We start from the raw sequence: 13,011 nt of genomic DNA, 5'->3' as shown, positions 1-13,011 counted from the left end.
CTCTTTTGATTACCTTTTTATTGACGTTTTCTGTTGTTTGATTCTGTGAATGAACTCTGAGCACACTGAGTCATCTACGGTTAATATTCCATAGGACTTTTAGAATAGAGGGATATGGTTAGTAATGCTCCAGTGTCTTCAATAGGCCTAACTTGAAATATTTGCAAGCTTATATCAGAGTAGGCTATTTCTTTGGGAAATAGCATGCTAAATAAAGGTATATTTCAAAGACAATGGAATGCAATTTCAGAGTTTGAGTAACTGTGGCAGCACTAGAGATGATTACTTTCAGGGATTATAAGCCAGAAAAAACATTTTCTCTCTCTGAGTTTCCTAATTTTATTCTGTTTTAATATAAGCCACTGTGTTTAAAAAAACAACAGAAAAAGACATATTAGTGACTTGCTATTTTATTTTTTGCTGGTAAAGTTTTGAATTCCTATTGAATACTTCTAAGAGCTTTAAAAATATTTCTCATTTTAATTTCTTTAAAGTGTTTTCCTTTGCATGAAGATTGAATTATTCTCAAGTCAATTTTCCATTTAAGTCTGTAATTGAGGTAATTGATGGTATGAATACTAATATATTTATAGCAGCAAAATGACATATTTAATTCATTCAAGTAGTACTTATTGAGTGCTCGCTAATGTGTCCAGTCCTTTTTAAGGTACTGGCATGTGAGGGAATGACAGCGAACATCCCTGCTCTCTTAATTCTGGCAGAAGAGCTACAATAAACAAAATTAATCAGTATATAAGAAGATATCTGGGAGTAGTGAAGACTATGAAGAAAACAGTGTTATGTGAAAAGAGTGCGGGTGGGCTTGGTTAGGGGCACTACATTAGATTGAGTATGGGAAGGCCATTCTCGAGAAGTGACATTGAACCTAGAACTGAGTGATCGAACAGAAAGAGCCAATCCCAAGAAGATCTGGGCTCTGATTTGATAAAAGCAGCTTTTTCCTTAAGGCAGGAACACGTTTGAGACTTACCGGCACAGGTCTGAAGTGCTAGTGTAAAGTGCGGGAGGAAGACTGCAGTAGACTGGAAGAGGAAGGCAGGACCCAGATGACACAGAAGGAATCCTATATAATAAAAGGCTAATATGCAAATGGACCAAATGGCGGGAACCACTGGTCGCTATGACACGCAGTGCACTCCCACAGGGGGAGCACCACTCAGCCAGAAGCTGGGCTCATGGCTGGTGAGTGCGGTGGTGGGAGCCTCTGCTACCTCCACAGCAGTCCGACATACCCCAAAGGCTCCCGGACTGCAAGAGGCTCAGGCCAGGCTGAGGGATTTCATGCACTGGGCCTCTAGTTTAAATAAAAGGAGATTTCCGTGACCGGGCATGGTGGTTGACTGGACAATGGATTGGAAGGAGGCAAGAGTGTTACCAATTAGGAGGTTTTGCAGTAGTCCAGGAATTCCAGGAGAAAGATGGGGTGGCTCAGAGCACTCTTCCATCACTGTCAGCAGAGGGAAGGAGAGATGTGGGTGGCTATTACATTTAGGAGGCGGTGTACAAAGGATTTGCTGATGGGTTGGCTATGTAGCATGCACAAGGTTGTGACCCACATATTTTACTTGAACGACTACATTTGTATGTATACTGATGTCTGATATTCAGAATATAAACTTCTGAAAATGGATCTATGTAATTTTTTATTTAAAACCTCAAATAGCAAATGATTACTTTATAAAACATTTATTGTTATTGAAAAGCACATTTTATTTTAAACTTAGATTGATTGTGGTGACATTGGTTAATAACATTCTATAATTTTCAGGAGTACATTGTAATTCAACATTTGTGTGCACTATAGTGTGCTCACCACGCAGTTTGGTTTCCTTCCGTTCCCATGTATCTGACTCCCATTACCCAGTTCCCCCTCCTCCCACTCCCTTTCCCGCTGGTAACTACCACCACTGTGTTGTCTATATCTATGTTTGTTTTTGTTTTGTTAGTTCATCTGTTCTTTTTGTCTTATATTCCACATATGAATGAAATCCTATGTGTATATGAATGAAATTATTATGAAACACTTAATATATTTTATTGAAATGCATGTTTTAGAAACACTGAAATAGATTTGTTTTGCCAGTTTTAGATTTCGACCTTCTTTTCCTTCATGCTTTTTAATTTAAGTTGTCAGAGATTCCAAGGGAGGATTAAGGCATGATTGTTGTATTTGAAGTGTTTAGTAGTTTTGTTTATTAATAACTGAGTCTCAATGAACTTAATATATGGTTAAGTATAGTGTTATAATAGTTTTCTCAAAAGTATGTTGGTTATATATTTTAATGAAATATTATGCATATTAGTGCTATGTATATATTTTCCTTCTAAATAGAAGCCACATTAAACTTTAAGGTTTTACTTGAAATGGCTCTTATTCAGATTCATTCTAAATTGCAGTTATATTTTGTAAGCTGTTATATTTCATTTCCCTTCTTTTTTTTCTTAAAGGTTACCTGTGCACTATCATTCTTTTTATTTTCTTTCCAAGTACATGAAAAGTCCATTCTCTTAGTATCATTGTAAGTAAAAATGTTTCAAGTGTTTGTTATTCTATATAATAAAAGCATAATATGCAAATCAACTGAACAGCCGATCACTATGATGTGCACTGACTACCAGGGGCAGATGCTCAACCCAGTAGCTGCCCCCTGGTGGTCAGTGCGCTCCCACAGGGGGAGCGCCACTCAGCTGGAAGCTGGCTCATGGCTAGCGGTTGGCAAGCACAGAGGTAGTGGCAGGAGCCTTTGCCACCTCTGCTGCAGGCGGTGATAAGGAGCGAAGGGGCCCAGACTGTGAGAAGGACCCACTCCCCCAGTGCATGAATCTCGTGCACTGGGCCTCTAGTGCATTTATAATATATAAATCAGTGTATTGCATGTAATTACATAAGTGTAAAATACAACTATGCAGATGTTATATAGTTGCATAAAGTTATTTCATAAAATCATACTTTTTTCAGAATGATGATCTTTTACAGTTTTATTTCTTTATACTTTAAACTGAAAATATATAATAGAATTACTACCGACAGACTTATTTCTTCCTCTATATATTCTATATGCTAATAAAAAATGTCTTCCAAAGATTGGAGTCTCTTTGTCACCTTTGCCTTTTCATTTTCATATCTATTCAAAGCCTGTTCTCTTCATTCACCTTTTTAGGGGCTTTCTTCTGTTGCCTCATTTCTATTTCTTTTGTCATAACCTTTGATTAGACTTTATTGGCAATCTCTAATCAGACTATTTTGTTTTAGGGGCATTAGTTTTTTCCCCTGATCTTCAGAAAATTGGGTGAGAGTTAAGGGTTTATTATTCCAATATTAAAATAATATTTGCCTAGAACACATTGGAATATTTGAATCCTAACCCACAACCACTCTACCCCCCCCCCCCCACCCTGTTTGCTAGGTTCCTGAGGAAGATATGTTCGGAGTGATCAGTGGCAAAGGGAAGTGGAGCTTTGCACTAACACCTCAGTGCATAGCTTTATAGTAAGCTGGGCTGGCCTATGTGGAAGGCTTCTTTGCTTTGAACAAAAGAGTCTAAAATCAGCTTGATTTCATCCTCCAAAGTCTAAACCTGAGTCACCACTATTATATGAGGCTAGTCTGATCCTACACACACACATCTCAAGTGCCAAGAACTCTGGAGAGGTATTTACTTTCAAATGTAGATTTTCCCTAGAATTTCTACCTCATAGAAAAGCAGCTCATTCAGTGACCCGTAATCTGACCATTCAGATTAGCTCTTGGGCTCCGAATAGTGGATAATACTTATAAGAGTTTTTCAATTACTTAACAATACAAGATATTATTATTTCAATTGCACATAAGAAAAAAAGTTAAATTAACCATTTATTCAAGGACATACAGTGAGATGGTGGCAGAGGTGAGACTAGGACTCAGGTTTTCTGATCAGCCCCCCTCTCCCCCTGTTTTTTTTTTTTTTAGTTTTTTTTTAGTATGTTTTCATTGATTTTAGAGAGAGGAGGGGGGAGGAGAGAGAGAAACACCAATGATGAGAGAGAATCATTGATTAGCTGCCTCCTCCACACCCCCTATTGGGAATTGGGCCACAACCTGGCATGTGCCCTTACCGGGAATCGAACCATGAAATCCTGGTTCATAGGTTGATGCTCAACCACTGAGCCATGCTGGCCAGGCCCCTTCTTGAGCATTATTGCCACAGTTGAATCCAGAGGTAATGGGTCTAGAGGTTGGTGGAAAGGAGGTCACAGAGTTGGCACTTATGACCCTAAACCACTCTTTGGTAAAGTCAGTGGCTTCATTTCTTGGCATTACATTTCCTGTACCTATACTATTGCTCTTTTCATGTAGCTCTTCCTATTGTTCCCCCACCTCTCTTTTATTCTACAATCATACACTTGTTTGCCTTTATAGTTCTTCTTTGCCTTTGTTGTCCTCTCTTAAGTGGCAGATGATCCTATTACTAGTTTTTAGCTGAGTAATATGTAACATGGAAGATCATAAGAAAGAAGTATGAAAACCACTATTCTGGGAATTCATTTTATATTTACCAAATATGATGAAATATATGAAGCAGCTCTCTTTCTCTGTTTAGATTTGTTTTTCTGATTCTTTTTTTTAAAAACTACTTTTGTATGATAAATATTCCACCAGTGGACTGAATTCTGGAAGTACTTTTCCAGTATTATGAGGAGTTGACACTTTCTCTGTATTTAGACTAATTTAATTTGGATTGATGGTTATTAAAAAAATGAATCAGTAGTCTATATGAAGACCTTGATGGCTATTTTAAGTTTTTGGTTTTTAAGCTACTCTGAAAATATGACAAAAAATGTCTTTATATTTTTTACAAGTAAGAGTTGAAATTATATTCTATAAGATTAAATTATTTTTTCTTTATCATTTTAGACCTGTCTGCTTAGTTTTAAATGAAATTCCTTTTATGTCTACTTGGTTTTTACTTGTGTCGACATTTAGGTGAGTCAAACCAATTTCCATATAATATTTTCAGTATAGTTTTTATAAACTTACTTAACATGTTTTTACAAAGTGATTATGGTTTCTATTTTCCCTTATAGTATGCTACCTCTTCTTCTGAAGGATGACCTTCTAATGCCCACAGTTGTGACAGTGATGGCATTTTTTATAGCTTGTGCAACATCCTTTTCAATATTTGGAAAGACTTCAGAAGACGAACTACAGCTGAAATCCTTTTCCATTTATGTTAGGAAATATCTTCCATGTTTTACATTTCTTCCCAGAGTTATCCAACGTTTGGTAAGTTGTTTTTTAAGGAATGATTCTTAGGTTATTCCGGTATCATACTGTCTCATTTACTACAGCTTTGTAGTTTTAAAATTGAACACATGGGTTCTCCAACTTTGTTCTTTTTCAAGATTGTTTTAGCTTTCTATGTCCCTATTCTATTTCCATATTATTTTTAGGATCAGCTCATTAATTTCTCTAAAAGCCCAGCCGAGCTTTTTTTTTTTTTTTTTATATATATATATATATATATATTATTGATTTTGTACAGAGAGGAAGGGAGAGAGATAGCGAGTTAGAAACATCGATGAGAGTCATTGATCAGCTGCCTCTTGCACACCCCCTACTGGAGATGTGCCCGCAACCAAGGTACATGCCCTTGACCGTAATCGAACCCGGGACCCTTCAGTCCCCAAGCCGACCCTCTATCCATTGAGCCAAACCAGTTTCGGCCCAGCCGAGCTTTTGAGAGGGATTGCTTTGAATCTATATATTAATTTATGGAGCATTACCATCTTAAGATTTTTGCCATCCAAACCCATGGACATAGGGTGTGCTTTCATTTATTTAGATATTCTTTAATTTCCTTCAACAATGTCCTATAGTTTTCAGTGTAAAAGTTTTACACATCTTTTGTTAATTTTTTTCCAAATATTTTATTCTCCATGATGCCTTGTCAATAGAATTTTCTTAATTTCATGCTGAAACCGGTTTGGCTCAGTGGTAGAGCGTCGGTCTGCGGACTGAGAGGTCCCAGGTTCGATTCCGGTCAGAGGCATGTACGTTTGTTGCAGGCACATCCCCGGTGGGGGATGTGCAGGAGGCAGCTGGTCGATGTTTCTCTCTCATCGACGTTTCTAGCTCTCTATCTCTCTCCCTTCCTCTCTAAAATATATTTTAAAAAAGGAATTTTCTTAATTTCATTTTCATAATGTTCATTGTTACTGTATATAAATACAATTTGCTTTTTTTATTATGAACTTGTATTCTGTGCTATAAATTTTTAGTGGATTTCTTGTGATTTTCTGTATACAAGATCATGCCATCTGCAAATTGTGATAGTTTTACCTCTTTTTTCCCAATCTGGATGTCTTTTCATTTCCTTGCCTATAAATTACCCTATCTAGAATTTCTGGTACAGTGTTTAATACAGTGGCAAGAGTAGACATCTCTTCTTCCTGATTTTAAGGGGAAAGCATTTAGTCTTCCTACATTAATTATGATGTTAGCTGTGTTTTTTTTTTTTTTTAAGTAAATGGCCTTTATTTGGTTAGGAAGTTCTTCTATTCCTAGTTGAATGTTTTTATCATGAAAAAGTATGGATTTTGTCACCTGCTTTTCATATATCTAATGATATGGTCATGTGATTTCCCCCCTTTATTCTATTAATGTGACACATTACATTAATTTTTGTATATTGAACTAGCCTTGCATTCTTGGGATAAGTCCCACTAAATCATGATGTACAACCCTTTAAAAAAATTATTGATTTTTTTTTTTTTTGAGAAAGGGAGAGAGAGAAAAAGAGAGAGATAAAGGTTAAGAGAAACATTGATGTGAGAGAGAAACATAGATTGGTTCCCTCTCGCATGCACCCAGACTGGGGATCAAACCTGCAAACTGGGTATGTGTCCTGACCAGGAATCAAACCCACCACCTTTTGGTATATGGGACGATGCTCCAACTTAGCCACACTGGTGAGGCTGATGTACAGTTCTTTTTAAATGCCACTGGTTTGGGTTTACCAGTATTTTATAAAAGACTTTTGCTCCTATATTCACAAGGGATATTGATCTGTAGTTTTCTTTTCCTGCAATGTCTTTTTCTAGTTTTGATTTTTATTTTTATGTATGGTAAGCAGTGATGTCCTTTTTTCACTCCAGATTTGAGAATTTGTACGTTTTTAAAAATAAATATATTTTTATTGATTTCAGAGAGAAGAGAGGGGGAGAGAGAAACATCAACGATGAGAGAGAATCATCGAATAGCTGCCTCCTGCACGTCCCCTACTGGAGATATAGCCCACAGCCAGGATAAATGTCCTGACTGGGAATCGAACTGTGACCTCCTGATTGATAGGTTGATGCTCACCACTGAGCCACGTGGGCTGGACTATTTCAGCATTTTTAAATATACTAACTTTTATGTTAATTTCTCCTTAATTTTTGAAGGGCACTTTTGCTAGAAAAATTGTCTTTTTCTTTTAGCAACTTGAAAGTCATCCATCCCAGTGCCTTGTGGCCTCCAGGTTTTCTGATGAGAAGTCAACCATTAATCTTATTGAAGATAGCTTTCGCATGTATTTTAGTTTTAGATGCTTATTTGACACCCAAGTGGAGATAGTAAGGAGCGCTTGGATATATGCATCTGGAGTTTAGGGGAGAAGTCTGGGCTGGGGACAGTAATCTGAGTCTTGGCATATAAATAATAAAGTTATGTCACTGAATGAGGCCACCAAAGGTGTGAGTATAGATTAAAAGACTAAGTACTGAGCCCTGGGATAGTATAACCATAGAGACAGGGGACATGAGAAGGAACTAGCAAAGTTGTGAAGGATTAACTAGTGGGAAGAAATGAGGAGGGTGTGGTGTCATGGAAGCCAAGTGTTTCAAGGATATGGGAGTGTTGTGCTACTTCAGATGCTGCTGGGAGATCCAATAAGGCAACCAGAACCGAACATTGGATTTCGTACAGTGGAGGTTATCGTGGGTCTCTGACTGGGGCAGTTTCATCGGAGCGATTGGGGTGAAAGCCTAACTGGTGTGTGTTCACTAATGAATGGAGGAATTGGATGCAGCAAGTTCTTTTGGGAAACTTTCCTGTAAATAGGAGCAGACAATAGGGGTAATAGATGGAGTTGGTTTAAAAAAGGGAGGACTTTTAGCATGTCGTTTAATACTGATCCAAGTTCATGTTATCATGACATTTCAGTCCGTCCCGTATTTCTTAAGCTTATTTATTTTGATTTTGAAAGTACATTTGTTAAACCTGTGAACAACGGAACAAAGGAGAAGCAACAGGGAAGAGCCTCGGCGGGGCTGTGGTCAGCTCACTGGAGAGTCAGAGAAAGGGGGCTTCGGGAGAAGGTTCAGGGGGTTAGCCCAGGATGAGGGGCCATTGCCCATTGCTCCCCTGGTTGCAAGTCTTGTGGAGTCTCTTAACGTTTAGGAGATGCACCCTTTGGGGGAAGAAGAGGGGAAGGGAAAGGCACAGTGTGCTCATGTGCTTTTAAGTTCAACTTGATAATTTCAATTCAGAAATTTCCACTCCCCACACGACTGACTCAGGGATTTTCCCTTTCGAGGATACTTGCACCCTGTTTGTAAGTCTTTTTGGCTCCCATCCTTCCCCCTCTTCCATCTGGAATGATCTTTACATTACTCTCTATTCAGGTCTTACAAATCCCTTCGTAATATAGCCATTAAAGCATCTCTCAGGGTTCTGTTTATGCCTCACCTCCTTCAAGGAAGTCAGTGACTGTGGTTTCTTACTGCTTGCTTTCTACGTTCACTTAAGCAGCCTCTGTGTATTTATGTACTATGCTAGGGATAAAAGAAATAAGATTTGGCTGGTCCTTGTCTTAAAGAAGTTCATAGTCTAATAAAGCTAAAGTGTCCAGTACAGTAGCCACTAGACACACGTGGAGATTTAAACTCAGCAAAATTAAATACAATAAAGAATTTAGCTCCTCACTTGCAGCAGGCTCACTTCAAATGCTCAGGAGTCACATGTGGTTAGCCCCTATTTGTTCGAAGTACACAGATAGAGCACATTTCCATCATTGCAGAAATTCTGTTCAGTGCTCCAGTCTCAAAAAAAAAATAAAATAAAAAAAAATGAACTGCCACGTAATTACAATGAATGCAATCATTATTTTTACTCTTCATTTTGGCATTTATTAAAATGTGACCGTGTGATTTTATTTAACTAGTTCATGCATTTCCCCTAATTAAATGGAAAACTCTTTGAGACCAGAGGACATTTTCCTGCATGTGCTCCACCTTGCTTACTACAGCACTGGCTCATTGAAAGTATAGTGAACATGAAATATAATTTTCTGTTTGCCATGGATAACTTTTTCCATGAATGGGTTTTTAAGATTAGCTTAGAATTTTATGTCCTGTAAGGACATAGGGTCGTGGAGCTCGCTGTGAATTTAACCCAGATGGGCAATTATATTCCAGGTAACCTGGGTGGTATGAAATATGACAGGGGTTCTTAGATTTTCCCTACGCATCGGAATTACTTGGAGAACTTTAAAAATAATGTCAGCTGATCCTAACTTGCAGTCTAGGTTGAGATCCACCGTAAAGAGATTGTACCCCCCCAACCCTCCCCTTCAATTCTGATTTACAGCTGCAAATTAGTGCTACATTAAAATTTCTTTTACATTACTTAATTATACGTCTTTTTCCTTACAGTTTCTTATGTCAGTGATCACTATGGTCCTTCTGACATTGATGACTGTAACGCTGGATCCTCCTCAGAAATTCCCGGACTTATTTTCTGTTTTGGTGTGTTTTGTATCCTGCTTGAAATTCCTGTTCTTTTTGGTTTACTTTAACATTATAATCATGTGGGATTCCAAAAGTAGAAGAAATCAGAAGAAAACCGACTAATCTACCTCTAAATGTGAAAATATTAACAGTGATAAAAAGTTTTGTGAAGTTTTTGCCATATATAAATAAAAGGATCATTTTGAGTATTATGAAATTACTAGAGACGTGGTGCACGAAATTCAAGCACAGGGAGATGGGTCCCCCTGCCCAGCCTGCACCCTCTCCAATCCAAGGCCCCTCAGGAGATGTCCGATGCCAGTTTAGGCCCAATCCCCAGGATGGGGTTTAAACCAGCAGTTTGACATCCCTCTCACAATCCGGGACAACAGGCTCCTAACTGCTCACCTGCCTGCCTTCTGATCACCCCTAATGGCCCCCCCTGCTGCTCTGGTTCCCCCAATTATCCCCTCACCAGCCTTGTCATCACTAACTACTCCCCACCAGCTTGGTCTCCCCTTACTGCCTCCTCTGCCAGCCTGGTCGTCCCTCACTGCCCCTCCCTCCCCCACGGCCTGGTTGCCACCAGCTGCCCCCCCTGCTGGCCTGATCACCCCACACAGCCCTCTATTCAGTCATTTGGTCACCTTCACTAACCCTCCTGCCGACCTAGCCTGTTTGGTCATCTGAATGGTTGTTTTGGTTGCGATGACCACTTAGGCTTTTATATATATATATATAAATAGGAAACAATGAAAAATCATTTTTCTCTACAGAAATGAAAGTATTTGGGGACCAAAGCCCAATGGAGGCTTTTTTTGTTTCTATTCACTGGCCAAGACATACTGGAATTTTGTTAATATTTTATTATTTAAGTGGGAAAACAAACAAAAAAAATGCCCTCATCCCAGTATTTATTTAGAAAATGTACTCTATAATTTATTGTCTTGAAAAAAAATCTGCAAATACATCAAGTTTAATGGAGGATTTAGGCGCCCCCCCCCCCCCTTTGTTTTTTAAAAGGAAATTCCTAATTTTGTTATTTAAATGTAATTTTCTTGCCCTGGCCGAGTAGCTTAGTTAGTTAGTGTCATCTCAATATACCAAGGTTGTGGGTTCGATTCCCAATCAGGGCACATATAAGAATCAACTTGTGAATGCATAAATAAGTGGGACAACAAGTTGATGTTTCTCTTTTCCCCTTCACCTCTCTTTTTAAAATAAATATTTTTAAAAAGTTTTCTGTACATTTTATTTTATTTATTTATTTTTTAAATGTAGGCAAGTGTATTAGTGACCAGTTGTGATTTTTATTTAATTTAATTTATTTTTTAAATATATTTTATTGATTTTTTTACAGAGAGGAAGAGAGAGGGATAGTTAGAAACATCCATGAGAGATAATCATCGACCAGCTGCCTCTTACACACCCCCTACTGAGATGTGCCCACAACCAAGGTACATGCCCTTGACCGGAATCGAACCTGGGACCTTTCAGTCCACAGGCTGACGCTCTATCCACTGAGCCAAACCGGTCTCGGCAAAAAAGTTTTCTTTACATTTTAGAATGCAAGTAATGTGTATTTTATTCTCTACATGTGCAAATTTGAATTTTTTTTTAACAAGACAGGAAGAGTAAACTTATTTATTTCTGATAATGTTAATTTACTTGAATGTAATTAAACCATGAATTTTCCTGAATTAAAGTCTAAGTGGTTTGAGTGAAGTCTTTTTATTTCTCATGAGCACTAGGTTCTAAGCTTTGAGGATCACTTGAAGTTAAATGCTCTAATGCAGACTTTTATCCTTCTGTTATTTTTTATTTTAACGCTAGAGGCCCGGTGCATGAATTTGTGTATGGGTGGGGTCTCCAGGGAGGGCTGGGACACGATCAGCCCTCCAGGTGGGTGGTGGGACGCCCTTGCTGACCCAGAATTTGGATCCATCCTGCTGACATTTGCACCGGTTGTTGGGAGCCATCTGGCAGCCACTTTTATATCCCTTCTTCCTTGTGGAGCATCTAGGGAGGGGAAGCAGCGCTGTGCCTGAGGCTGACTTCCAGAAGGCTGGCACTGTCAGGATCGTGCTGGTGGCTTTGGTATGTTCATGCCTGGCCCATTCTCCAGAGGTTGGACCAGCAGGACTACTGAGGGAATGAGTGGCTGCCACTGGGCTGGTGGACCGGGGATAGGTCAGTCAGCTGAGTGGCACCCCTGCTGTGGGAGTGCACTGACCACCAGGGGGCAGCTTCTGCATTAGAGTGTCTGCCCCTGGTGGTCAGTGTGTATCATAGCGACAGGTCGACTGCTCATTCAGGCATATATATATATATATGTGTGTGTGTGTGTGTATATATATATATATATATACATATATATATATATATATATATATATATATATATATATATATATATATATGGTTCAAGGTTACTAGTGCCATGAGCTTTGGCTTCTAGCATGCTTCATGTTAACTTGGCCTTCTTATTACTGTATCACTTTATATTAGCAGAAGCCCATATTTACTCTAATATTCAACTGGTAAAAATAATCCTACCTAATAAAAGAGTAATATGCAAATTAACCATTACGCCATTCCACAAACCACGCCCACAAGTCATGCCCACTAGCCAATCAGAGCAAGTATGCAAATAAACAACCAAGATGGCTACAGCCACAGAGAGCAGGAGGGAGGTGTTTCCCCAGCAACAGAGGAAGCCAAGCTTTACATCTGCCCTTGCAGGCCTAAGCCTCCACTCAAGGCTACAAAGTTTCAATTATAGAAGATAAATCCAAACAGAAATGGCTGCCACCACTGAGCGAGCAGGATTGGCTCTGCTCCAGGCTACAAAGTTTCAATTATAGAAGGTAAATAAATTCCAGGTACCAGGGCCTCCTCTTGGGTCTACAGGGGGCGTGGCCGGCCTGCAAAACACCACAGGCTCCTGGCCTAGGCCACCCCACACCCAAGGGAACTCCCACCCTGATCCAGACACCCTTAAGGGCAAACCAGCTGGCCCCCACCCATGCACCAGGCCTCTATCCTATCTAATAAAAGAGTAATATGTAGATTGACCATCACTCCAACACACAATATGGCTGCCCCCATGTGGTCAAAGATCCTGTCCCTATGTGGACACAAGATGGCCAGCAGGAGAGGGCAGTTGGGAGGGACTAGGCCTGCAAGGGAGGGCAGTTGTAGGTGATCAGGCAAGTAGGGGAGTGCAGCTGGGAGGCACCAGGCA

The 13,011-nt window shown here is 39.3% G+C and overlaps 1 protein-coding gene across 2 annotated transcripts in view; it reads left to right on the top strand.

Annotated features, from left to right (window-relative positions):
* Positions 1 to 11,488, top strand: part of ALG6 (ALG6 alpha-1,3-glucosyltransferase) — a 42,430-nt gene extending 30,942 nt beyond the window's left edge. For both annotated transcript variants that reach the window (XM_084876058.1, XM_084876059.1), the window contains 4 exons: positions 2,470 to 2,540; positions 4,916 to 4,984; positions 5,086 to 5,284; positions 9,694 to 11,488. In XM_084876058.1, coding sequence (XP_084732184.1) covers positions 2,470 to 2,540; positions 4,916 to 4,984; positions 5,086 to 5,284; positions 9,694 to 9,891 — 537 coding nt within the window. In that variant the 3' untranslated portion in view covers positions 9,892 to 11,488. The remainder of the gene's footprint in view (positions 1 to 2,469; positions 2,541 to 4,915; positions 4,985 to 5,085; positions 5,285 to 9,693) is intronic.
* Positions 11,489 to 13,011: the final 1,523 nt, after the last annotated feature.

The sequence above is a fragment of the Pipistrellus hanaki genome, assembly GCF_964339955.1.
Source record: "Pipistrellus hanaki genome assembly, chromosome: 2".
NCBI lineage: Eukaryota > Metazoa > Chordata > Mammalia > Chiroptera > Vespertilionidae > Pipistrellus > Pipistrellus hanaki.
The sequence above is the reverse complement of the archived record's forward strand: the minus strand, read 5'-3'. Positions and strand labels throughout refer to the sequence as shown.